Source organism: Podarcis melisellensis, assembly GCF_964234715.1.
Source record: "Podarcis melisellensis genome assembly, chromosome: 9".
NCBI classification, from domain to species: domain Eukaryota; kingdom Metazoa; phylum Chordata; class Lepidosauria; order Squamata; family Lacertidae; genus Podarcis; species Podarcis melisellensis.
The window spans coordinates 44,810,236-44,838,224 of NC_138541.1; the positions used below are offsets into that span (position 1 = coordinate 44,810,236).

The window sequence follows — 27,989 nt, forward strand, 5'->3', positions numbered from 1 at the left end:
TCCCCTTACTTTCTAGGAGGAAAAAAGTGAGTGTTATGGTGCAAAAAATAGGGTACTTTAGAATCCAAGCCCAATTCTGAGTGATTCCCATCCCCCCAAGCCCTATCCTAAATGTTCAGGAAGGCCTTTCTGACTTTCAGAAAAGAGGTTTTCATGGAACACAAGATCTGCTGAAGGTGGGAGGGGCAGAAAAAAACCCCTCTGTGTGGACTTCCTGTAATTAACTTGTGTCTGTATCCCAGTTACTGCCAGTCAGCTAAAAAAATCTCAGCATGTGCTGTTCTTAAAAATCAAGACACGGCAATTACGCATTTGTGCAGCAGAATACTCATGTTCATTACATTTGTCCTGAAATAATGAAGACAACATTAGCTTCAGTGCAAGCAGTTTCTTTGCAGCGAGGAAAATGCAGAAATTCTACATTCTGTGAACATAGGTTTGCAGTCCATAAATAGTGTTTGGCCAGGATAGCCACAGTCAGGATGGACAACATGAAACACCCCCATCATCCCCGACTGCTGGACTTGCTGTCCGAGGTTGATGCCCAACAATATCTGGAGAGCCACAGGTAGTTGTTCACCTCTGGCCCAGGTAATTAATTGTTGGCAATTCTCTAAGTTCAGGCTTGAATGAATACTTAACACTTTAACATTGATTACAGTTGCTTGAGCAGTAGTCGACGCGCTGCCTTAGGTTAGGAAAACCTGTTGATACATTACAGTACATTTTTTAAAATTTATCTGTTGAGCAGAAGAATGACAAAGCCACAAGTTCTCCTATACTAGACTCACAGTTAACAATTCAGAAAAATTAGGCAGACACTGGCATCTTAAAGTGCAGCTCCTGTAAGATAAGCTGACAAGCAGAGGGCAGGAACACATCTTCTAAGAAGAGACAAAAAAAGCTGCATTAAAGAATCAATAGCTAGTTCACCCTTCCAAGAATGGGTTTCTGTTTTAGACTAAGCACATTCACGGAAGTATTTAGCCTACATCATAGGTCCTTTTGTATTTGAGATGTGATAAAATGACACTAACCCCTGGAGTAGCCAATTTGGTGCCCTCTACAATTTGTTGAGGGACGCGGGTTGCGCTGCGGGTTAAACCACTGAGCCTAGGGCTTGCCAACCAGAAGGTTGGCGGTTTGAATCCCCGCGACGAGGTGAGCTCCCGTTGCTCGGTCCCTGCTCCTGTCAACCTAGCAGTTCAAAATCACGTCAAAGTGCAAGTAGATAAATAGGTACCACTCCGGTGGGAAGGTAAATGGCGTTTCCGTGCGCTACTCTGGTTCGCCAGAAGCGGCTTAGTCATGCTGGCCACATGACCCGGAACCTGTATGCTGGCTCCCTCGGCCAATAAAGCGAGATGAGCGCCGCAACCCCAGAGTCGGCCACGACTCGACCTAATGGTCAGGGGTCCCTTTACCCTTTTAACTCCCATCAGGCCCATGGTCAATGATCAGGGATGGAGGGAGTTGTAGGTCAACAACACATGGAGGAATACCACATTGGTTCTTCCTGCACAACCTATTTAAACCATAATCCAGTGATGTAGCTCCTCAAGCCTCTTATTTGTGGAGTTACCTTCACCCTGACAGGGAAAGGGTTCTTCTTGAGCTTTTAGCCTAAGACCACACTCCAGAGCCCTGCTAAGAGCCGACAATGACACATGGAAACGCAGGAAAGAACAGCACATATGGTGAGAAGTGTTCCTTTCTGTTTTTGCTTTGCCAAGACACTGCCAAAGAACCAAGCTGCTTGGTTCAGCCTGATGATCACTATGGTTATTTTGCATACATTTTAAAGCTTTAATTTAACTGTTACAGGTGGTACTTTTGTGCACGTCATTGCTATTTAATACCACTTTTTAGTTCCCACCCCCTGAATACATATACCTTACAACTGAGGATAACGCCATGCACCTGATGTAGAGCAGCCTCCCACAATGTTGTGCTTTCCAGATGTTTTGGACAACAACTCCCATAAACCCTGCTCCTGTTCCAGGTGCTGTCTGGGGCTGAGGGGAGTTTGCAGTTCAAAACTTCTGGAGGGCAACAGGTTCAATTGGCTGAGGTAAATTCTTGTGCACAGATGATTAAATTGGTTAAATCTTTAAAATGCTAGGAGACCCTTTGTTGTCTTAACCTGCTGCCATTTAGTTTATATAGTGCTGCACAAAATAAATATAAGCTGCATGTGCCATTTGCTCCTTTTCACGTATTAATCTTGGTTTTTAGTTGCAAGCTCTCCAGGGCAGGAACTTTATCTAGTCTGAGGTTTGCATGACTCATTGCCTGTGCATATCAAATACTGAACACAGTAAGACTGTTAAGAAAAGGATTGCCTTTAAAAATAATAGGCAATAAGCAGCATCTACACTCCTTTTGAAATTTAATTTTGCTGTTACAGTATACTGCATTTAACAGTGCAATCCTACACATGCCTACTCAGAGGTTCCACTGAGTACAAAGGGATTTACTCTCATGCTAAGTGTGTATAGGCCTGTAGTCTGTTACTGATGCACAACTATTCCAAAGCTAAAATGCTAATTTATGGAATTCCTCCCCCCAATTCCCCCCTCCCCAAATAACATCATCTTGAAGGAATATAGAAGCTATGAAATTCCACAAAGTAAAATGGGAAGTCTGCAGTTCAGCACTCAGTATATCCACATCCGAACCTCACAGACATGTAAATAGATGAAAGACAGGGCTTAATCTTTGGACAAGCTTAATTCTTGGACCATTTGCTATGGAAAAGTCACATGGATTTAAATATGGTGACTCCAGGTTAAGTAGCTATAGTCTAATGTATAGGTCTTGTGAATAGCTGCACACAAGGAGCGTGTTCTAAGTGAATGAATGGAAGGAAGAAAAGCTGAAAGCAGAGAGGGAAAGGAGAATGTTTGAGTTAATTTACTTCTCTTTCTAACTCATCCGAGCTTTTCTTGGGGCAAAGGCTCTGCTTAGATCTATAAATTCCTGAGTAGTGACAGCAATCAAATAGGCATCTAAGTGCTAAGACTGTACATGCAACTTGTGGCAGCTTAAGAAATCTTTTTTAACAAAAGCCCCATCTAGACATTTGCATGGCATACTAAATAAATACATGAGGGGGATGTGCTAGCATACCCACATTGCTATTCTTGGCATCCTCCACAAGTTGAGAGTTGGCTGCCCTGTACTCTCAGTGTTCTAAAATGTACAGGGAGAATTCACAAGTACAAGAGGGCAGTCTCAACTCATCACACGGAGAGTGACCAGAACAATGGGAGGTGGAGCTAGTATACTCATCCACATGGACTTTTCGCCTTTGCATCTGATCCAGTAGTGTTGGATCCAGTAGGTCTCTTCTGAGATTCCTAAAAGGAGCCTCAGTGAGGTCAGAAGACATTTCATGTGAGCATTTAATGTACTGCTATCTTTTCCTTAGCACAGGCTGTCTATTAAAGTATATACATAATGACTCTCTGGCTATGCAAGAGTTGATCTTGTAGGAAAACTATATGCTTCTTGGTGACACCAGGGAAGTAGAATCTGCTGGAGCTATGCTAAGATGACCATCTGTGCCACAGCGATTGGCGCCTGTGGACCTACATTATAACTAATAAGATATAAACCAGATCACTATGATTGTTACATCCTGCATCCTTCAATATGTTCACATAATTTATGCAGTGAAGTTATCCTTCAGCTCAAGACTTGTCCAATACCAGGCTGCCCATAAATGCCAGTGTAGATTTACATTCATTGACTTCACAGAGGTCGAATGGCTTCTTTCCAAACATCTGAGCAAATAATTGAATTCCCCTCCAAATCATAGATTTGCAAGTGCTGTTCCCATGCTACACAGTGACCTGCATTCACATTTCATTACAATTCAACCGTATTGTGCATAGGTTAGGGCAGCCTCCCTCAACCTGATGTTGTTGGACTACAACTCCCATCACCCCTAGCAAGGCCAGAGCTCAGGGATGATGGGAGTTGCAGTCCAACAACATCTGGGGAGCCACAGGTTGAGAACCGCTGCGTCTAAGTCCCTACATGACAAACATCACCTGTAGAACTTCCTCTCTTACACAAGGGGCCAAGTTCTCCTTTGCACATGGCCATCATAGCTGGGGGAGTGGGCAACTGTGCTCCAGACTGCACTCGTTGTTTGTATAAAGCTTTCTAGCTGGAGACAAATAGCCCTCTTCCAACGGAAACAAGTGGCTTAGTGTACCCTCCCCATGGAGCAACATTTGTTGGGCTCTTTCTTCCAAAGGAGCAAAAGAAGGAGGACATTTCCCCCGCTCCACCCTCCCCCACTCCACATGCTCTAAATACAAATTGCCTGCTTTCAAATGAAATAAATTCATCTGACCTTCTTCTTGCTTGCTACAAAGCGCTAGTAAATGGCAGCCCACATAGATTTTCATTTGGCTAGGGAAATGCTCCCTCTTGAACAGCATTACAAAATCATGGGAGCAAAGTCACAAGAGACACGTAAGGGAGCAAGTCACAGAGAAGAAAGAGGCAAGGCAGGCGGGGGGCGGGGGTGGGGAGAACCTCTTTGCTTTGTTACATAAACTGAGAAACATTTCAATAGTAGAACAAAACAATAGTTCCGTTGACTTCAGGAGCCCTGCTCCGAAGTCAAAGATCTTCGGGGATCCAGACTTATAAGTCCTGTTTCCAAGCACTATACATGGATTACAAGTACCCATCACAAGCTGACCCAAACAATTCTGAGGTAAATATTTTGTGATTTTTTTTAAAAAAATCTCCTGAACATTAAAATGCAATTCATATTAGTGTAATAGCAATTATTCCTTCACAAACCTCCTGACTAAACTAAGGGCCGAGCCAGACTTTCATAGCACAATTAGCAGGTTTCCTCTTTCTGCATCAGATGTGTGGTGGGACCAGATTTTTTTCAGCAATGGAAACTTTTGCTGCTAAATGCTGCACATGCCGAGTGTAGGGAAGAGGTTCATTGGGGTTGTGGCTAGAGAGAAAAGGTTAAATCTCCTGGGTTCCACAAACCCCCAGACTCCCAACCCAAGTCGAAAAGTGGAGAATCCCATGTGTGGTATTTAAATTTAAAAACAAAACACCACCAGGTGTGATTGCTAGTCATGCTAAGTGGGTACATACCATACATTTAAAATAACCCCCTCCAAGAATCCAGAGAACTGTAGTTTGTTTAGGGCGCAGGGAATTGTAGCTATGAGGGATAAATTTCACTTCCCAGCATTCTTTTTTTGGAGGGGGTGGGGGAGATGCACTTTAAATGTATGGCGTGTATTCAGCCGTAACGTCTGGTTCGACCCTCAGGAAGAAAGGCCCCAGTAATCCATACATGCAGGCTTTTGCTATGATAGTCTTTAGGTAAGGCTTATTGGCAAAAACATTATCCTTTTTGTTTTTGTTTTTAAAGAGTGCTCCACCTAATATTCTTGCTATGCATAGATTTGAAGATTGTGTCATACATGGCTTTCGTAAACAGTGCATGTGTCCATGTTGCTTCCCAGAGTTGTCTCAGGAGTGTTTGGTTCACTGGGAGGCTCTGAGGCCGGCTCAGGAGGTTCTTCTGGCGCTTCGACAATTTCCTCCTCTTCCTTCTCCTTTTTAATTTCCAATTGTATACTGCCGTGTGACTGGTCATCCACCCAGTCCTTTTTAGCCAACGGGTGGACCGACACTTTTATCGCAATCTTCAGCGGTGGTTCGTGCAGAGAGGAAGCATCTGAGTCAGCAGTGAAAGAGTTGTTACGCTTTAGGGAGTTGGGAATCATGTACATATCTTCCGTCTCAGCAGTCTCTTGTCCTACAGCTGACTGCCTTACCGAGTTATGGCCCTGCTCCTCTAGCCCCACCACCTCCATGATTTCTCCCATGATAGTCTTGCAGTTCATGATGAGAGGGGGCAGCGGGACACTCCTAGCCAGCTCTTCAATGTAGCGGGCAAACTCCATGGTCTTGAACTGCGTGACTTTGGCAAGTTCAAGGGTTTTTGCCGATGTGATGATTGGGATGCGTTTCGCAATCTCAAAAGCCTTCTGCAGCTTTTCTGCCCCTTCCGTCCGAAAGAAATCATTGATCGCTTTCTCAGTCTTCTTTAGGTGGCTGCTCATCATGCACAGCCGAGTGATGTTTAAGATCAAGACAATGGTAAATGCTACAAGACATACAATCATGTAGTAGACCCCCATATCTCCAGAGGTAAAGACAACCCTCAGAGTCACTGTGTTATTTGCTTGGCCATAGATGTTAGAAGCAACACACATGTATTTTCCTCGATCCTCAAATGACACACTAGTAATGTTCAATTGCCCGTTGTCAAAAATCCATTTCCCTGCTGGAAAGAACGCAAAAGTGATCAGTAAAATGCCTTTGTTTAAGCAAACTAAGTGTCAGCAGAATATTTTTTTTTATCACAACCATGCATCAATGCTATCTGCAAATAACTTGGAAATAATGTTCTACAGCAGTCCTATTTGGGCATTCTGCGTGCATATAGGACCATGAGAATGCAAAGACAGTGCGCTAAGCCTGTCCCCAAATGGCTATCCCTGCCGCCCTCAAACTTGGTGTGCGTGTGTGTGTGTGGGGGGTGATCCTCCATGAATAATGGAAGCTCCTGTCTCTGTATCACATGACCCCCGCCCTCTCTCCAAAGCTGGAGAGTGGTGGGAGTGGGGTGGAGCTTACATATTTCGTCCCCACTCACATATAGGGTTTACATGCAAGCAGAACACCCACATAGATTTGTTCTCCACAATAATAATAATGGTTATATTTTATTACATTTCTATATGGGCCAAGACAATAACCCAAACATATCCTGTCAGGATTGCTATGGTTTATCTTGCTCAGTGGCTAAACTGGCTGTGTGCTGTGATCAAAATAAAGAAAGTAAGAACAACCTTTGGAACTTTTAAATTCATCTGACCTGAAGGGCATCCTGTGGTCCAAAAGCCAATGTATCTTGTGCGAGTAAATGGAATTTAAGTGGTTTTGTAAGCAAGTTGAAACATGAACCAGTCTTCTAACCAAGGAACAAAATTTAGCACAGTTAGACAAGGTTAAGCCCAGTAACATAAATAGACTTAAATGCACCTAACAGAGATTTTCTCATATATATTCATTTTTAGGCAATGACTACAGGCATTAAAACGCAGAACTGGGGGAAGAGAGAGGTTAAAGCAGCTTCTCCCACCTTAGGAAGCTCCTTTATACCAGGTCAGACTTTTGGTTCATCTAGCCAAGTACTGTCTCATCTGCCTGACAGGAGCTCTCTGGCAAAGGCTCTCCTCCTCACTGGTTACCCAACCTTTTAGGAATACAGAGAGCTGCCTTATAATGAGACAAAGCAACCATCCACCTAGCTCAGCATTGGTCACATCGGCAGACGCTCTCTGGGATTTCAGACAGGAGTCCCTCCCAGCTGAACCTGAAGATGCCAGGATTTGAACCTGGAACCTTCTGCATGCAAAGTCAGTGCTCCCCCACTGAGCTGCAACACTTGCCTAATGCCAGAACCCCCAACATAACTGTTTGGGTGAGAGCAACTAGATGGGGAAAGAAACTGAGAGCAGAGTGCATGAGCAAGGAGCAGGTGGGCAGAGAACGCTGATGGCTTGCAGTGGCAAAGGCAAGGCCGCCCTCTGTGCCCTTGCCCGCCTTGTCCTGCACACCACAGGCAGTCCTCCTGCCTGTCACAGGGAGAGGTGCTTTGCAAGTGCTTTAAATAACATCGCTGCAAATTGCAGGTCTTTTGAGCCCCAGCAGCGTCATTCAAACTCTAGCGGAATCTCTCAGAGCACAAAAGCATGTGCTGTGAGCCTCCTACGCTGCTTCTGAAATTCTGTCCTCCACAGTTCAGCTTGTTCCTTCCTTTGCTTTCTTTGGGCAGAAAATGTGTAAACACGTTTCTGCTGCGCATAGTTAGCTGCACAGGAAGCGACTGCAGAAAACAAAACCTGCTTCTTGCCCAGCCAGCTGCCCCAGGGCAGTCCACAAGCAAGGCTCCTCTCCCATGGTTGCTCTGCACCAGCTGCTATTCAAGGGCATTAGGAGATTTGAACTGTTTTGTTTTTAAAAAAAGGAGTTTTAATTGTATTGTTTTAGTATTGACATAGCATCCTTTAGAGCAGGCATGGCCAAACTTGGCCCTCCAGCTGTTTTGGGACTACAATTCCCATCACCCCTGACCACTGGTCCTGTTAAGCCAGTGTGGTGTAGTGGTTAAGAGCGGTAGTCTCGTAATCTGGGGAACCGGGTTCGCGTCTCCGCTCCTCCACATGCAGCTGCTGGGTGACCTTGGGCCAGTCACACTTCTCTGAAGTCTCTCAGCCCCACTCACCTCACAGAGTGTTTGTTGTGGGGAAGGAAGGGAAAGGAGAATGTTAGCCGCTTTGAGACTCCTTAAAGGGAGTGAAAGGCGGGATATTAAATCCAAACTCTTCTTCTTCCTCTTCTTCTTCTTAAGCTAGGGATGATGGGAGTTGTAGTGCCAAAACAGCTGGAGGGTCGAGTTTGGCCATGCCTGCTTTAGAGGAAGATGTGGGATCTAAATTTAATAAATAAACGAGATAGCGATATGTCATACTCCACTTACTTCAAAATGTGGCAAGCCTGCCCTGCTGCTCATTCTGCTGGGCAGGGCCCTGGACTTCTGCCCCAAAGTCCTGCCCTGATATAGTGCCACTGAGCACAGGTGCTGTAAACTGATACATATTCCTAAAAACGGTTCTCTAATCCTATCAACCTGAACTGGTGCTGAAATGACATTCTATGTTCAGCTGCACTTTATTTACTTATTGGCATTGTCACGCTGACCTCATCTTTGCTGCTGCCATCACTTTCATGGGCTATTTCATTTTACTGTTTCTAAATGATGGTTTGTTATTATGTGCTTATGGTGTACAGTAGGGGTTGTGAACCATTTTTGGCCACCTTCGCCCATGACCAGTCTTCCAGGGGTTACGTGCCATAGGTGAGCATGGCCCAAAGTGGGAGAGACTACCCCACATTCTTATTTGCACACACAGGCCACAATCTGTCAAATGATCCAGCTGATGACTGGGGAAGGAGGAGAGCTGAATTCCTATCAGGGTGTTGCTTTAGGTCGAAGGATTTAAACTTCTCCACTCAACTCATGCCCCATTTGTGCCACTGTTACAAGAAATGGTGGGGGACAGAGCAAAAAAAAAAATGCTTTGGGGGGTCCTCATATATAGCTATCCCTAGTATACAGCAGAGGGACACAGGTGGCGCTGTGGGTTAAACCACAGAGCCTAGGACTTGCAGATCAGATGGTCGGCGGTTCAAATCCCCGCAACAGGGTGAGCTCCCGTTGCTCGGTCCCTGCTCCTGCCAACCTAGCAGTTCAAAAGCACGTCAAAGTGCAAGTAGATAAATAAGTACAACTCCAGTGGGAAGGTAAACGGCGTTTCCGTGTGCTGCTCTGGTTCGCCAGAAGCGACTTTGTCATGCTGGCCACATGCCCGGAAGCTATACGCCGGCTCCCTCGGCCAATAAAGCGAGATGAGCACCGCAACCCCAGAGTCGTCCACGACTGGACCTAACAGTCAGGGGTCCCTTTACCTTTAGTATACAGCATTTTAGTTCATGAAAGCTGTCCTGTGAGGGAATTTGCTCAGGAAGGCAAGTGGGAAATATCTTTAAAAAATAAATATGTAACACAATAACTGTAGCATCTCATGTATGCACTAGGCGGACCATGTGTTAGCTCCACCATTACATACCTGTATTCCCATCTTCCTTCAGCAAATGGCCATTGGAGTTGTACCACTTGTACTCTGGCCCCGGATTACCTTGAACGTTGCAGTCAATCAAGGCACTGTAACCTTCCTTGACTATAATGTGATCAACTCTGGAGACGACCACAGGCAAAGATCCTAAGAGCATATGAGTGTGGTTTAAAGTGCTGTTCGTGACATCTTCAGCAGCTGTCAAGACTGCTAGCAAGATGGAAAGGTGTACGGTAGTCCAATAGTACAAAAGGAGGTGGCGGCTGAACATGTTCATCTGTCTTCTTGTGCACTGCAGAGCAGACTTAAGGATAGGCCAGGAATCGTGTAGTGCACTGTCCTGAAGAAGCCACGGGTAATATTAACCTCGATCCATGAAATTTTAAGAGCCAAGAAAATAATACCCTGCAAAATAAGACGAGTAATATCAGCAAATGGGAGTGAGGAACATTACTGAAAGTGGAATAATATGTCCTTAACCAGTCCAGCTATGCCAACCTGCTTACACCATGAGTAGCCAATGTGGTATCCTCCAGATGTTTCTGGACTCCAATTCCCATCAAACTCATAAACATGGCCAATGGTCAGGGATGATGGGAGGTGTAATCCTACAACATCAAGAGGTAATCACATAAGCACATATATAAAAGGCTGCTGGGGGGGGGATGCAAAAATATTTAAGCACACATGATTTTTGTGTGAAAGAATGTAGCTAAGGTCATAGCTTATAACGCAGGCAGAGCCCTGAAACACATTTGAATTATTATAACCTTTTAGCAGTCAATTATCCAGCAAAAAACCTCTCTACTGGCGATGCAATTAAAGTTTCACTAGATCCAGAATGTAAGTTGTGATCTGTTCCATTAAAGCAGTGCAATGTGGTTGATATTATTAATAGAGCAACGAATCTATCAATAGTTGAGTCACGGGGGCAGAAAAGTCCAGCAATCCTTGGAAGCAGCTATAGCACACTAGGACTTGAGAAAATGTGCCCAGGGAGTAAATAACCATTTCTCTGCTGTTGCTGCCTCCCTGTATTAGTGTTTCAAGAAACACCAAACAGCTGATATCCACAGCAAGTCTTAAGGACCAGGAGGCTTTTCTTTCCTCCCTGATGAGAATTGCCCAAAAGCAGAAACACCAAAAGGAATGGTCTGAAAAAAGCTTCTGCAGAAATTAGGCTAGCCCAGTAGCTTCAAATGGTTAACAAGTCCATTGCTGGTGAGGATTTTCACAGCCCTCAGTTGTAATCCTTCCCTTGATTGTGTCATGTAATGAAGAGTAGAAAGCATTATGGAAGCAAAATGTTGTCACACTCCCATTAATCCCAACACAACAAAGCAATGCTTGGCCACCTCTTTATGTGGTACTGTGTCCTGCAAATTAATTAATGCAACCCTTTATAATGACATAGGAGGCTCTAAATTTCATGAAGACATGTTTTAAGAGTATCCAAACCAATGTACTTCTAAACAAGATTATCATATGCAACCTACAGATTTTGGCTTGGAAGGAAAGGCAAAACATTAGGATTTACTGATGCAGCACACAGAGGTGGAAGAAGGTGGTGCGGTGGGGGCGGTTCGCCACAGGTGTCATCACTGAGGGGGGTGACATTTGGCCACGACTCCCAAGTTGGTGGAGGCTTGGGAGTCATGGTTGCTTCGGGGGGGGGGAGCCTCCCCTGAGCTGTCAAAAGGAAGAGGGAAGGGAGGAAGGCTGCTGGCAAAGTGGCCCAGCTCCCTTCTCCTGCCCCCGCCCAGGAAGCAGCCCACCATGGGTGGCTCGCTCCATCCCCATGGACAGGTCGCTCTGCCCCCATGGGCGTCTCACCCCCTGGGTTGCTCGCCCCACCCTCATGGCCCCGCCCCCGGGTGTACAGCATGTGCTCCGCTTCTGGCAACACATTGGGTTCAAAAGTTCAGTCTCAACGATGTGAACTCAAGGCAATGACAGGCTAGAAAGGGTGATCGATAAGTCCCACTCAATGGTAGCTGTGATCTCTCTGGCTTTTCACAGTTTTTATATGAGCAAGCAATTGTCTCCAACTCTATGAGCCATTTATAGTTGAACAACATCACCTCTGGGATCTCTCCATCCCCACCCTTTTCACTAGCGCTAGCTGAATTATAGGCACTGAAACACACTCAACTTATATACTATGGCAGCATCTTCAAAGCACCGCACCCATCTGAAAGTTACTACGCCAAAATGCATGTGTGCATACCTTCTCTCACAATAAAATCTCTTTCTTCCCCTCTCCCAACTTCCCTGCAGCAAGCAGAAAAAGGAATATAGTATGATCTGATGTGGTACAATCCTATGCATTATTCAAAAGAAAGATCTATTGTCTTCAAGGGAACTTGCTTCCTAGAGAGAGTGTAGAGCCTTAGACACAGCATAACAGTGTAACCCTCTTCATGTTTACTTGGAAGTATGTCCCATTCTGTTCAATGGGGATCACTCATTAGTAAGCGTTCTTAAGAAATGCGGAGAATTGGTTAGGGGAAAATGAGAAACTCTGTCCATTCATTCCTACCTAGGAATGTAACTTACTTCTGAATAGACATGCATAGGATTATATTAGGCAGGGTCCTTTCCATCCCCAGTCTTACCAATCAGGAGCAGCAGGGTTTGTTTGTTTTGTCTCATTTGTTTTCCCCACCCCACTCCATGATGGAATACAAAAGGTACTGTATGTTTATCATGGGAAAATTGACAGGTATATTCAAATCGAGGCTAAACTTACCCAGGTACATATTATTTCATGTGCAGATAGTATTTCTCTTAGCAGTTGGCCTGAGTGCATTCTTTGCAAGCAAATCTGTTTTGTGATACTTATTACCATACACTGGACCTGCAGTCAAATTTGAAGCCGCATCACTCTGCCACATCTACAAATCACATGTTGTAATGTGCAAATGAAGCATTTAATCACTCCAATACCAGTTCTGGGTGGAGTGTAGATGCAATAACTTCTCTCATAGCAATCTGTTTCAGGCACATCATTAATTTTGGGGAAAGGACTGTATAATCATTTCTTTCATCTGCTCACAGATTCAAGTAATTTTAGTTATACCTATAGATATGGGCTGGAAAATCACAACCCAACAAACGCAACAGCACAACAAAAGTAAATTTGGATTTAAAATGAGTGATACTCTTCTTTCTTTCTTATGAGCTTGTGAAGTCAAAAAAGTTTCTGCCTTCCAAGTTTATTGGGACATTTTTTGTCCTTGGTATTACATTTGTATAAGTTCCACCCTAAAACATTTACAGTGTAATTATGTAGGCTTGCATACGTCAGGTAAATTCCTGACATGTGCTGGTTTTCGGGTGTAAAAATGGCGTAAGGGGGGAATTTTGCCAAATCATAAAAATGTCAATGAGACTTACTCTCAAGAAAGTGGGATTGGGATTGCAGCCTTCATGTGATACTGCATTTCCTTACCAGCAGGGATTTGAATCTCTGCAGGACGGGGTATAGCCTAGCTGTGGGGAAAACCAAGCTGCTGTTAGCCTTCTTTAGAAGCAAATAAACTGAGGAACACCAAACCCACAACACACACCCAGTCTGGAAGCACCCTTAAAACACAAGTATCAGAGAGCTGCATAATTACGAAATAGCACAATGGAGGACCTACCAGCAGCAAGAACATTTTTAACAATTAAGTAAAAGTGGCATGGGAACAGGAAGAAGGCTGTGTTTGCTTTTCACAAGCAATGCCACAGGCACTGTGCATAAGTGCTTATGATACTTGCACAGCCACATTCCATGCAGCAATTGAAAAGCAATGAATGATTGCAATAATTGGCAGAGGAGTTGCATTTCGACAAGTTTTTCCAGCCAAATGAAAAGGTCTCTGTCTTATGCTATGCATTTCAAACCCTATTTGCAGTTGTTCTTTGTATTGTTTTTAAACATATGTTTGCGGTTTTTATATGTTTGCAAATCACCTTGAGACAGATCTGTAAAAGGCGATTCGTGAATTAATTATTAGTGCTACCATCATGACTAATAATAATTTCCCAATTTATAAAGTATTGAACTTTGAATATGGACTCTCCCTGAGAATAGAAAATGTGCAAAAAGCCAACATCCTCCACCTCTCTAGCTATCTGCTCACTTGCGGAGTAGCAAGTACCAATGAAATTAGCCAAGCTATCTTAGTTTTTTCTTTGTGCATGGCCCCAGCAAAATCTTTCTTTGACTTGTAAATGCCTTTAGAATATGGATCGTAACAACAGGTCTTGAAACCAGAAGGTGTCATCCTTCATTTTCTTTTAAAGAGCACAACTTGGAATATCCTTTGGCTACTATCAATGGGCAGAGCAATCTAGTATGAGTAGGGGAGGGAGAATTTGTGATAGTAAAGGAGGTAGCCTGAGGAGAAAGAGGTATTCCAGCTGTAGGGCTTTCATCTCTCCCCAGCCCCACCTGGGGGCATCTTGAGGGAACAGGGGAAGGAACACTGCAAAATCCCATGGCTCCCGGGATGCCTTCTTAGTGACCACAGGTTTGTGCCCTAAATGTCACCACACATTACATTCCAACATTAATCATCCTCAAAAGGAGACCCACTGAAATTAATGAACTTAAGTAACATGTCTACTGATTTTGATGGATCTACTCTGAGCATGATTAATGCTGGATATCACCTATATGAATTGGATATCATATAGGATATCACCTATATGAATTGGTTATGAATTGGATTATGGATGCAAAAATCACTTTCGTGTTTGAATTTCCAATAAAATTATAACGCTCAAGGCACGGATAAGGGGGAGGGGACGACTCTCAGCCCAATCCCTGCATTCCAGGTGGGTTCATATGGGAGCAGCAATCTTTGAATCCCCTAGGTCTCAAGCATCTCTCTAGATATTGTTGACCTCCAACTTCCATCAGCCCCAGACAACATAGCCAATGGTCAGACATGATGAGAGCTGCTGTCCGGAAACATTACTGAGGGGCGGGGATTCAGAAGCATGAGAGATTCCCACATCTGCAGCCCCCAGAGTTTTATATAGCAGCTGAATCAATGCTAAGGCTGAAATAAAAAAGAAAGAGAAGAAAAGAGTAAAGTTCTTCCATAAAGAAACATACTTTTTCTGTATGAAAATGGTTTAGTGGATTTTTTGTGTTGAAATTTATCTGCATGCCTTTTAAACAACATTGCTCTGCTGGTAAAAATCTGGTAAACAGAAACGACACTGTGCAGCTGAGGTGAAGATTATATATATATATATATATATATATATATATATATATATATATATATATGCAGGTTTTGGTGTCCTCGGGTGTCTTCCCGTGTAAAAGTTGGGGTGTCTAGGCGACGTTTCGACGAGGTCTCACTCGTCATCTTCAGGCTGGTGCTTTCGGCTTCTTGTTACTGGAACAGAGCAGGATCTCAGTGTTTGAGTTCCTATAAATACTGTTGAGGGGGTGTGGTGTATAGCCTCCAATGTTCTGGGCAGAGAGGAAGTTCCCAGGCTAGTGTGCCTTTTCTTCTTTTGTTCCTTAATTACTTGAGGGATATCTTGAGTGATTTCTTGAGTGATATCCTGAGTACCACTTAGGTGGGTCATTAGGTGTGGATTAGTTGCTAAAGTCTTTGTGTCTTGACCTCTTGAACTTTGTGAAGAGTTTTTCTGAGAAGATGGCTGTACTGCACTTAGTTGTGCTCTGGCTTGGCTTCGTGTATAGGGGCGAGCTGTGGTTTTGTGGCCTGTGTCAGCCAGATCTGTGTAGGGATTGCAGGGGGGTGCAGCATCTGGAGGTGCCACCATGGTTTGGCTACTGGATGGTGTCTGTAATTTATCTGTGGAGAGGGTCTGGGTTTGGGTCTGGTGTGGTTGATTGGTGATGGCGTTCTGTACAAATACAATCCCCCCGAATACATCTTGGACCTGACCAACCACTGCCTAACCAACACGTACTTCATCCACAATGGACAAAGATACAAACAGATAGAAGGAGCACCTATGGGATCACCCCTCTCACCGGTCATCGCAAACCTGTACATGGAACACTTTGAAACCAATGCTTTAGACAAGTCAGAACACAAACCCAAACTTTGGCTCAGATATGTTGACGACACCTTTGTAATTTGGCCACACGGGAAGGAAAAACTGGATAGCTTCCTCACACATCTCAACAGCCTACACCCCAAAATACAATTCACTATGGAAATAGAAGCCAACAACCAACTTCCCTTCCTTGACGTCCTAATCTACAAAAAACCTGATGGCTCCCTAGGACACACTATCTACCGGAAAAAAACACACACCAACCGCTACTTACATGCACAATCACACCACCACCCTGCACAAATAAACTCCGTAGCCAAGACTCTCATCTCCAGAACCAAACGCCTGGCTGACAAAGACCACTTGACAACTGAGTTACAGAATCTCTCAAATGTGCTAATTGCCAATGGATACCAGCAAAACAGGGTTACGAAGCTAATCCAAAAAGAAACACCCCCCAAAAACCAAGACACAGAAGAAAACAATGGCATGGCCCTCCTTCCTTATATCAAGGGCACTACAGATAAAATTAGCAAAATCCTCCATAAACACAATATCAAAACAGCCTTTTGCACCAACCAAAAAATAGCCAATATCCTCAGAAACCCCAAGGATAAAATCCAGTTGGAAAACCAAGGGGTCTATGAAATACCCTGCAAAGTCTGCCCAGCCACGTACATTGGACAAACAAACAGACGAATAAATGCACGTATCGCAGAACACAAGAATGCCGTCAAAAAAGAAGAAAAAACTTCCTCTCTTTTCCAACACATGAAAGAAACAGGACACGAAATTAATTTTGCAGATTCCAAATTGCTCTTTAACATGGAACATCACCACAAGAGAATAATCATGGAAGCCATCGAGATAGAGAAACACCCTCACAACATGAACAAGCGTGACGACACATCCCGCTTGCCAGACATCTGGAAATTAGCCCTCCCCTCAAAAACTGACACCAGATCCAGAGGCACACAGAACGCCATCACCAATCAACCACACCAGACCCAAACCCAGACCCTCTCCACAGATAAATTACAGACACCATCCAGTAGCCAAACCATGGTGGCACCTCCAGATGCTGCACCCCCCTGCAATCCCTACACAGATCTGGCTGACACAGGCCACAAAACCACAGCTCGCCCCTATACACGAAGCCAAGCCAGAGCACAACTAAGTGCAGTACAGCCATCTTCTCAGAAAAACTCTTCACAAAGTTCAAGAGGTCAAGACACAAAGACTTTAGCAACTAATCCACACCTAATGACCCACCTAAGTGGTACTCAGGATATCACTCAAGAAATCACTCAAGATATCCCTCAAGTAATTAAGGAACAAAAGAAGAAAAGGCACACTAGCCTGGGAACTTCCTCTCTGCCCAGAACATTGGAGGCTATACACCACACCCCCTCAACAGTATTTATAGGAACTCAAACACTGAGATCCTGCTCTGTTCCAGTAACAAGAAGCCGAAAGCACCAGCCTGAAGATGACGAGTGAGACCTCGTCGAAACGTCGCCTAGACACCCCAACTTTTACACGGGAAGACACCCGAGGACACCAAAACCTGCATTCCTGTACCCGTGAAAATCTACGAAAGCATATATATATATATATATATAGTCTTTTTTTTAAAAAAAAGTTCACTTAGTTCCTTGCTTGGTTGATTTCATCTATTCTTTGGAGGAGTTCTGAGGGGCTTGTGAATACGACAGCTGCATAAATAATCTGGATTTATTTAGAAGCCCTGTTTATTTATGAGGGCGGGCAAGTCACTCTCTGTAGCTTGGTACACAAAGCTATTATTCCAGAAACAGCTGTATCTCTTTATTAGATATTTGTTTAACTCATTACAAGAATACCCCAGGCAATGACTCTGAGTACAGCTGCTTCTTCAAAGCTGCAGTGCATGTGGAATATATGCACGTTAACACCACATATGTATCAGGCAGTTAAATCCCTCTTATTGTTAAGAATGAAGGAGAGAAATGCAAAATCATTACTCTTGGGCTAATTCCCCCCATCTTCTGCCTGCAACCACCCTGCCACACCACTTGCTTCTCTCTCCCCCCCCCCATTTAACTGTTTCCAGTGTTTAATTTCCAAAAAAAGATTTGCTAGGGCTCAGGGCTCTGTTTACGGAAGCCATGCTCTGATCTGGAAGCCATTGCTCCTAATCCCTGTTTGCAGCCACTCAGTGGTTAGAGAAATACAATCTGCACCTGCTAGGGAACTCTTTCATCTATTCCTATTTCATATGCTTCCTATGGTTCAGCAATGCGCAGGCAACAACACCCTTCTGTTTTCCAGTGCGCGTAATGAATCAGCCATTAGTCAGAGACAGGAATAAGGAGCAAATCTAATTTTGTGTGCTTGTCCTCCTTGCTTCCTTTCCTAAAACAGCAGCAGAAGCAAGATCCAAACATGGAAAGTGGTACATTTTATTGAGTTCCAGGTGTCCAAAGGGGCTTGACTTGTTATGGGACAATAGTGCATTCCTACTAGGAAGAGAAAGACAAGGTTAAATTGTAGATCGTGCTTTAGAGGATGTGTATGCAAACTTATATCCCTTTATCTATACAGGGTGTCCAGAGACTTTGGTAGATCTCATAAGATTTGCTAGAGCCATATCAAAATCAGTGTTGGAATAAGGCAAGCAGTATATTCTGGTGAGCTGCTGGACCAGGACCTCCTCTAGAACAGGAGCAGGGAAACGTTTTCAGCCCAGCGTCCAAATCCTTTTCAAGACAGCCTTCCAGGGGGCCACATGAAAGTGGTGCACAAGGCCAGATGCGAAAGTGGAAGGAGCAAGACATTTTACCTTTGTATGGTGAGTTAGTTTCTTCACACTTACACTTCCCTCCTCCAGTCAAACAAGAAGCATGGTCAGAGTGCAAGGACACACTACAGACAGGCAAAAGCACGTAAGAAGAAGGTGCAAAGCAGCTCTGGTGATGGGTGTGGCCTGAGAGAGTCCCCATATACAGAATGTATTCTAGGGGAAACCCTATAGTTTGCAATGTGAAATACAGAAAGAGAAAGACTCTCTCTCTTGAGAACAAATCCCAAAGTTCCTTACCTCCTGCATAGGCAAGAAGAATCAACAAGGCATGGCAACAAAAAAAGGCAGCAAGAGGGAGAAGAACCGTAAAAAATCAGGGATATTGAGGTTTCACGGTTCCTTGATAAGATTTATAGGCGCTGTTGGCCTCTGGTCTCCAGAGTGTATGGAGGAATCAACACAGGATTCTAGGGATGGCAAACAGTGTCTAGAGAGTATTTGTAATTCCTGCATTATTACTATACATACTTGCTATTAACTCATGTCTGGCTATAGATACCCAAACTTAAGGCGCTTAAACAAAGGGAACAAACAAAGAACTAAAGGACACCAATCCATCCAATTTTTCAAAACAGCCATGGGGTTGCTTGTGTAACAAGGTGTTTGGGCTCAGAAGTACTATCAACAGTCCCAGCTTAGTGATAATTTGCAATGGGTTTTACCCTGAGGCCATCTCTCCAAGCCCTCTGCCACTACTTCCCTTTCTCAAAAGCTTACCAGGGATCAACAACAGTGGGAGCAGCTTTGTGGTAGGGCTCCTGTTAAGTTGTTGGTGCAGTTGCAGAGGTATCCCCAAATGCGAAGAATTATAGGGCAGTATTCAACTGAATAATTGTGTGAGTGGAACGACTTCCACAACAGGACCCTGCCCCAATGGCAATCCCAAATCTGATCCAGAGTGTTGGGGGATCTGCCAGAACAGAATTAGGGGGTGCTGATGGCATAGCTGTCAACGTTTCCCTTTTGTAAAGGGAAATTCGCAAGAAAAGGGAAAAGTTGACAGCTATGGCTGGTGAGGGGAGACTGTAAGAAGTCCAATTGCGCAGACAGAAGTTGTTCCACTTGCACAATGAGCTTAATAATAATAATAATAATAATAATAATAATAATAATAATAATAATTGTACCCCACTCATCTGACTGGCTTCCCCTTGCCACTTAGTGCTACTTTGAATACAACTCATAGTAAATACAGTCCTCAGAGCGTCTGTTGCCTTTAGTAGAAAAATGAGAGCTACATTTCCAATGGTTTGTGTTGCAAGCATTCAAAACAGCATCCTATACTGTTCCTTATATTGAGATGGGCACTGCTGTAGCAGAGCTGAAGGCCTAACCAAGGACTCTCTGTCCTGCTACCCAGGTTGGGGTGGGAAAGGAAAAGGCAAATACTGCAACAGAAACTGAATCCAAGGGTTCAGCCAGGTCATCCCAAATTACAGGTTTGGGTGCTATCACTATTTTAAACTAAGGTGCAAGCGTATTTCTGACTTGGGCCTACAGGTCAAACATCCTTAATCAAACATTTATAATCTTCCTGGTTGTTAGGTGGAGACTGTTCTTAAGGAACATGCACACATTCTTAAAAAAAGCGATTAACTCCTTTTACAAGACCACAAAGTGTTACTATTGACAATAGTGTTACATTTCCTCAAGTTTGCTTTTTTTAATTCACTGAACAGTTTGTAGTTCTCATAAAAGGTAATGTTTCAACAAAAGACTCTGATACTCACAAAGGAGAGAGAACAAATCTGCACAATACCACCCCACTTCCGAAGACCCATTCGTAGGCGGTGAAAGTGGAGGGGTGTGTTCAGGGATTTGTTTGGGGATGGGAAGAAATTCTATGAATTTTTAGTTTCCTGGGAGCAGAAGCTCTATATCCCACTTCTTATATATCTTTAGGTGTCATGCAAAACAATTCCTTTATAACCAGGCTTTTGGCTTTTAACTATCTGTAGGCTATTAGAAGTGGGTAGAATGTTTTTAATGGTTTCAATGTATCTGTGTGGGTTTTGTTTTTGGCTTGTTTGTTTGCAAGTTGCTTTTGGTTGCCTTGGCAAGCTAAAGCAACAAACAAATTTAATCAATAATAGTAATAATTCAGTGTTGCTGTTGTAGCAGCAGCAGCTCTCTGGCCAATTACCATGTATACCCATAATGCTCAGTGGAATGACACTATGTCAGAAGGATGGGCTAATCTGTTAATTTCGGTACCAATCAGTTTCTCATTTTCTCATTTTAAGTTCAGTTCACCACATCACTTTGCATTTTTAAAGAACTTGAAAATTCATCAATATCTTAGTGTGAATTTATCTGAACATGTTTGTATGCATTTTTTTTATACTACATACACACTTTTGGAAATCAATTTCCTAACAGAGATATATTTTGTGTGTTGTTTTCACTAACATATGCACACATTATCCTAGCATGTGCATTTTTGTACACATTACTTGCACTGCAAAATTCAGAAGTGTGAATTTTGAAGGCGGCTGTGCTTTGCTTCACATGCGGTTTTAAAAGTGCAAATTAGGTAGCTGTGCCTTTAAACGCACACTCAGTTGAATTTCTTCCCAATCCTTAGTCAGTGTCGCTCCAAGTGAGGCTTCATGGAGGAACATGGCAAGCCCACTCTATGTTCACAGAATTGCAGCATCTGTTGATCTGCAGTCTTCAAAATCTCCCTAAATTTCTTTCCATTTCCTACCTACACATACTTCTCCATACACAAATCTTCAAAAGAAAGGTTCTGAGATGGAACCTTCAACTCAGCTCTAATATCGAGGGATTAAGGGCGTAGACCTATTTCTGTATGTTGCATGTATATATATATATTAATTATCATTATTATTTATTTGATATATATCCTGTCCTCCCTCCCACAGGACCCCAGGGGCACATGTAACTACCAGGTGTTAATGAATGGTCTTTCCTCATTCCAATATCATAAGCTAGATACAAGGAGGCTGATTACCAGTTTTGTGATTAGGACCAGTTTCTGAAACAGTTCACAAGCAGTTATTAAATCTAATCTGAGCAAGTTAATACTTGCAATGTTAGAATAATTGTTTTAAGTCAATAATTAGCATGACAAAACTAATATATTTACTAGTTTTGAGGCTGCAGTAGGAATGAAGGCAGATTTGGAACTCTAGGAAAGCAATGGACTTTGCAAAAGTACTCAGGAATCCTCATATAGTTTGGGGGGGAATGAAGTCTTAGGGTGTATTTACACCTGTAGTAGTAATGCTGTTAGAAGTGACCTTTTAGCTGGAGATGGCCCAGAGCCTGAAGCTTCCAGGAAGGCCTCTAACAGGATTGAAGGCAGCAATGCTGTCATATTATTTGTCCCACATCCACAAGCAACAAGAATTCATCGACTTGCTAACCATGAATTTGTAAGCTCTAGCTAGCTAAAACAGGATTGGCCAATAGCTGTTGATAGACCTGTTCTGTATCTTTTTAAACACAAAGCAGAGACATTTTCAACCAAAGCGTTTCTCATGTGCTTGCTCTTTGCCAAAGGAAATGGCAACAATACTTTTCTATTTCTTGGAGCAAACACATTCAGAATACATACATGAAGAACACCCTTAACACTTTAGTGTAAGGATGCAAAGTGGGTCATTCACATTTCATTGAGGTGAAAGAATTAATTAAATTAATTAATTAAACTGCAGGATTTTAACACTCCCCCATATTTGCACACAGGCCTATGCATAATGCTTTCTTTTGAGTTATAAAATGAAAAGTCTTCATACTGTATTCTCCTCTGCATTTCATTTTGTTTTCTAGTTTTATCCACCCAATATAAAGCTCTCAAGCTTTTCCTTGCAAACTAGGCCTATGAATGCTTATCTAAAATGATTTTATTATTTAACATGGGCAAAGACAGTACAGTCTCTTTTACTGAAGTGCCAAGGCATCTGGGAGAAACCCAGAACTTTTGGACAATAAAACTGTTGTATACAGACATACTTTATCCAGTCCCCAAACATTGGTTATTTCATTGTAAACAAAACACTTCTCAGCTCTTTTCCAACAAGGTATTTATAGTGAAGTGGCTACAATGGCTTTTTTATGAGCGCAGTTTAATCGGGGCTAAATCTGAACAAAATCACAGCCTTTGCTAATATTTTATGAAAACCAAGGGACTGCAGGGACAGACTGACATTTATGTGGATTTAAGAGATCTACTGTGTGGGTCTCCCACATCCTTGGCAAGAAACTTGCTTCACTTCCATAATCCTTTTTTTAAAAAAGTTTTTTTAATTGTTATTTCATGTTATAACGTGTATAAAACAGAGATAACAATTATAACAGACCACAATTAAAAGATAAAAACAAAACTTTAAAATAGGCACATACAATTAATTAAAATAACGAAGTCCAAGTAAAGACTATCTAATTGATCAGGTATCAAATAGTTCCAGATCTGCCTGGTTTGTGACAAGGCTTGTCTTGAAAATTAAGGCTCCACTGTATATGCCGTCAAGGAATGCCAAATCATATTAAAAGGGTCTGGAGGTTTTAGTCCATGTCAAAATCTCAAATTATGTGTGATTTTCTCCATTACAGCTATACTTCTGAGTGAGCAATACCAAGCATCCAGTGCAAGATTTGGGGCTGTTTTCCACTGAGTTGCAATGACAGTTTGTACTGCCAAGATCATATATAATTCTTTTGATTTCTATAATCCTTGATCTGCTACCCCCAGTGGTGTCGTTGCCATTGTTTAAGAAATACACCGGATCTCAGGCTCAGCAGGATGGGCCTTGAAATATCCATGGGCTGTAAGCAACTCTCTGACTTTGGAAAGATGTTGGTATGGGTCATAAACCAGGTCTACAGTTGCTGAAGAAGAGTAATGGCCTGTGTCAGCTATTTTACCTTGTCAGGTCCACTTCCTATGTGATGATTATGTGGGGAGCGGGAAAGATTAATAGCTGTGGCTTCCCAGTGAGGATGGTAGCTGTGTACTAATGTTCCAGAAGCAGCTATGAATGCAAGCCTTAGAGCTCATTTATTACCACTTGGCAGAGTGAGGCAGCTGCTTCAGGTGGCAAATGCTAAGGAACGGGGAGCAGTGGCAAGGTGTTCAAGGACAGAGCTGTGTGTGTCACACAGCCTGCCTTGCACCCCCTAAACTAGCTTACTGCTTTCAAGCAGGTGGAGGGTCTGTGCTGTGTTGAAATCATTGCCAGTCAGGCTAGCTTTTGCATGTGGATTGGACACTGAGAGCCTTTTCACCTCAGGCAGCAAAATGTCCCACGCCCAAGGCATGAACCACACAAACCCTTCTCCCCTCTTTTCCTGGGTGCAACCTGTAATTTTCCCTGCTGCTCTCATAAACCATGGCGATTCTGTGCTGCTTCATAGCTGCCATCAGCTCCAGCTTCTCAGATGCAATTTCTTCTTCACAGATTTTGTTCTTATGATAGATGCTTGCAATAACTCTTTAATGCTTTTCCAAGCTCTGTGGGATAGGTAGATTGGGAGCTACTTGCTTTTTCAATCTATTGAGCATCTATGGCCTACACTGTGGATTTAAGGGCTACATTGTGCATTGGGATTATATGGTTCTCTGTTCCTGCTCACGTTTTGCTTGTGGACTACTATTCGGGCTCAGCAGCAAAATATATATTAAATTTCCTCCAGTGTTTATCAGATGAAAATAGATACATGTAACACCAACAAAGTAAAGTGAGAGAATGGCTCATATATGAGACAGTAGATCAGTTGCGTGGGAAAGCTGCTTCCATGGTGATCCGGTGACTGGTGCAGCCTGTTAAGAAAACTTTCAAGTTATAAGTCCAACGTACACATTACTGCTACCTAGAAAAAAAATGGGGAGGACATTGCTGGCATGGTAGATCACCATGTGTCCCACCTTTGCTTAAATACTGTATAAAAATGTTGACTGGGGATGGTGGGACTTGGCATCCAACTACTTCCACAAAGCCACAGGTTTGCCATCCCTGATGTAGATGGGGTGATGCAGGAACAACCTTAAAGAAGGCAGCAATCACACTGGTCCAGCTCCCATGTTTATAGGAGCTAAAAACACTCTGGCAGCCTCTGTGTTCAGTAATAGGAAAGAACATATACCAAGTTAGACCAGCGGTCCATCTAGCTTAGAACTGTCTGCAATATCTGAAAGGCATTCTCCAGGGTTTCAGGCAGGTACCGTATTTTTTGCTCTATAAGACTCACTTTTTCCCTCCTAAAAAGTAAGGGAAATTGTGTGTGCGTCTTATGGAGCGAATGCAGGCTGTGCAGCTATCCCAGAAGCCAGAACAGCTGCTTTTGCTGCTTTCGCTGCGATCCCTCTTGTTGTTCTGGCTTCTGAGATTCAGAATATTTTTTTTCTTGTTTTCCTCCTCCAAAAACTAGGTGCATCTTGTGGTCTAGTGCGTCTTATAGAGCGAAAAATACGGTATTTTGCCCAGCCCTACCTGGAGATGCCAAGAATGGAACCTGAGACCTTCTGCTGGAAAAACAAGCAAGCAAGCAAGCAAGCACCCACCCACCCACCACTGAGCTAAAGCTTGATTCTCAGCTCCCCTAAGTTGAGAGAGAGATAACAAGAAATGTCTGTTTCCTTACATTAATGGAGAGCTCTGGCTGGCCACGACTGGAATCAGAGTACAGGCCTTGATAAACTTTGTCTAATCTAACAAAGGCAGCAGCTTCAATCTCATTGATAAAAAAATTATGTTGCACTGATGTACATCAAAAACGAGAACTCATATCAACCAAGTAGATATTGTACCTCTGAAACAAAGAGAGGACATGACCTTGAAAAAGGGAAAGACATGTGGTTCTGGAATTGCAGCAGGAGGGGGGGGGGAACATCATTGGACAAGTTATCTTTTTTTGGGGGGGGAGGAGGTTCTGAAAAGGTTGCATTTCATTCTCTGAAAGATCCAACCATATTATTAGAGCGTTAGAAATGTATAGTGTCACATGTGAAGTTTATATACTACAAATGAAATAGGAATGAGTTGGATGCTTGTGTCTGCTTTGTTTCATAAGATTTCCCTTCATTGCAGGGTTTGTACTGTTGAAGTAGATAATGTCAGGTTGCTATGAAAAGCATGAAACTGCATGGCTGCTCCTTTAGGCCATTTACAGTATCCAGATAAGCATCTTGTGGAACTATTCTAATAAGAAGCACCTTTAATTAAAAGTGCTGAAAGATAGCAGACAGTTTAAATTAAATTCAAGGACAAGGACTTTTGCAAAATCCCAATTTGAAAAGGTTATTTGCTTGCATTTACTGCTTCAGAGAAATGGATGAGAAATTAAACACCAAGTTCAAATTACCAAGGTTGGGCTGGGTGAAGGTTAGGGGACCCTTAGTGTGTTTCTTAGTTAAGTTTATGGCAACATTAGTATAAACCCTCTTTTGGATATTGGGCCACCCACAGCCCACAGAAAACATCCCTAGTCTCTAGCAAGCAGGGATCAAACTAGGCATGTATTGCATTGGGCAACAAGGCAAAATGAACAAAGGGAACTTCAAAACACAAAGTGCAACATTGCTCTAGCCATGGCATCATACCAAGAGTTACCTGATGGGTTTGTTTCCATCTCTATCTTTTGCAACACTTTCATTGCATTATTATTCCACCGAACACTCCCAGGCAGGCATGAAACAAACTCGCTCCCCAACCCCTAAGTCGCATACACACAGATTGCCATCAAAAGCACTCACTCCAGGCCTTTGAGCTGTACTTGGCCATTTCAGTATTTACTAAATAACCCTCCCTGAACATTTCTCTTTTCCTGGTTGTGCATGCACTATACTTTTAAAGCACCCTGAAAACACATTTCCCCCCTCAGAGAATTCTGGGCACTGTAGTTCACCCCTCAGAGAGTTATAATTCCAAGCAACCCTTAGCAAACTAGAGTGCAAGGAATTTGGAGAGGGCTCTGAGTGTGCTTTAAAGGTGCCTTTGGGGCATTCTTTTATACAGTCTGAGACTAAAGAAGCATTCCAAATTTGTTGGTGTCCACTCTGATGGACCCCCTTCCCAGAAACAAGTGCTCCAAAGGCAACACAATATCACCCTTATGTCTAGTTTGTTCAAGGACCCAGTTCCTAGGAAAAAGTCAGGTAGGTGAATGGGAGTTGAGGTTCTCTCACTCACAAATATATCCACCACTGGTATCAAATCCAAGGCAATCTCTAGACTGCTAATGCTCTTTACTTTGGATGCTGGGAGCCCCAACTCTAAAAATCCTTAATTCCTTAAAAGGAAGGGACTGTGACTTAAGCCTGCTGGGCCTTTGTTGGCCTGGAAGTCCTCCTCCTTCACGCAAAATTCTGCATATGCTCAGATGCACTCTCTTTAAAAGTTTCATTTTCTTTTTGTTTTACTCCCATATGACTTAGACCAAATGAATCTTGTTACCAAACAGAGGCACACATCCTCCTCTCCTTTCCCCTTCCTCTCCCGTTGCCTCTTACAAATCCACCCTACACACGTCTACTCAGAAGTAAGTCCCACTGAGCTCGGATTCTTTTCCTCCCAGGTAGGCGGCTGCATTAGCATGGAGATCGCCTGGAGCGCTTTCGCCCGAAGAAAGGCGGTAAGATCAATGTGACACATTTAATAGCTCCCTGTTCTGGCACCGCAGAAGCCCTGCCAGAGCGCCACACTCCTACAAGTTGCAACAAACAGAGCGACCAGAGCCGTCATTCTTCTGAAAACATCCTCTCTCTCTCTCTCTCTCTCTCTCTCTCTCTCTCTCTCTCTCTCTCTCTCTCTCTCTCTCTCCAACCACCCCCACCTCACTTCGCTAGTAAGCGTCAGCGTAGCTGGAAAGGCGATCTCTCCCCATCCCACCCCACTTTTCTTTCTCTCTCTCTTTTTACCTGCAAATCACCGTCCCGACGTTACTCGCCGCCACTGCGCCCGGCGATACGGCAAAGGGAATGGGATACAGGAGTGCGCGCAGCGGCGGCTTCCTTCCTGCCGTCCCGGCTTCTGGACCGCAGTCGTCCTTACGAGCTCCGCCGCTGCGCCTCGAGCAGCTTGCCGGGCGACGCGTTCGATTTTGGAACGCCGGCGTGTCCACGAAGGTTCCACCGTGGAACGTCGGGACGCTGCAGCATTCCGCGCGCGCGCGCCCTGCGCGCCTCCCCCGAAAGCCGCAGCGCCGTCGCCGGCTCCCTCGCGCAGTGAAAGCGGCAGCCCCAGACCTCCCCGGCTTCGGCGTGCATAAGTAGGTCAGAGCGCCACTGAGCATGCTCGAGGTCGAGCCAAGCTGCTGTGAAAATGCGACTATCCTCCTCCTCCCTCCTCTCCGTAGCCGCCGAAGGTCGCTCGCAGAACCTAGAGGGGGCACCG

General features: G+C 43.6%; 1 protein-coding gene across 5 annotated transcripts; it reads right to left on the reverse strand.

Moving 5' to 3' along the window:
* Positions 1–311: 311 nt before the first annotated feature.
* On the reverse strand, positions 312–27,915 carry MFAP3L (microfibril associated protein 3 like). Of its 5 annotated transcripts, XM_081926177.1 has the most exons (4): positions 13,155–13,223; positions 11,986–12,029; positions 9,753–10,163; positions 312–6,340 (listed from the first exon to the last, which is right to left on the reverse strand). In XM_081926177.1, exons 3-4 carry the CDS (start codon positions 10,033–10,035, stop codon positions 5,466–5,468), a joined length of 1,158 nt encoding a protein of 385 aa, XP_081782303.1. In that variant the 5' UTR covers positions 10,036–10,163; positions 11,986–12,029; positions 13,155–13,223; the 3' UTR covers positions 312–5,465. The 5 variants fall into 5 exon arrangements, with proteins under 5 accessions (XP_081782303.1, XP_081782304.1, XP_081782300.1 ...); XM_081926178.1 differs by lacking the exons at positions 11,986–12,029; positions 13,155–13,223 and adding an exon at positions 27,515–27,915 and having other exon boundaries at positions 312–6,337; XM_081926174.1 differs by lacking the exons at positions 11,986–12,029; positions 13,155–13,223 and adding an exon at positions 27,515–27,907.
* Positions 27,916–27,989: the final 74 nt, after the last annotated feature.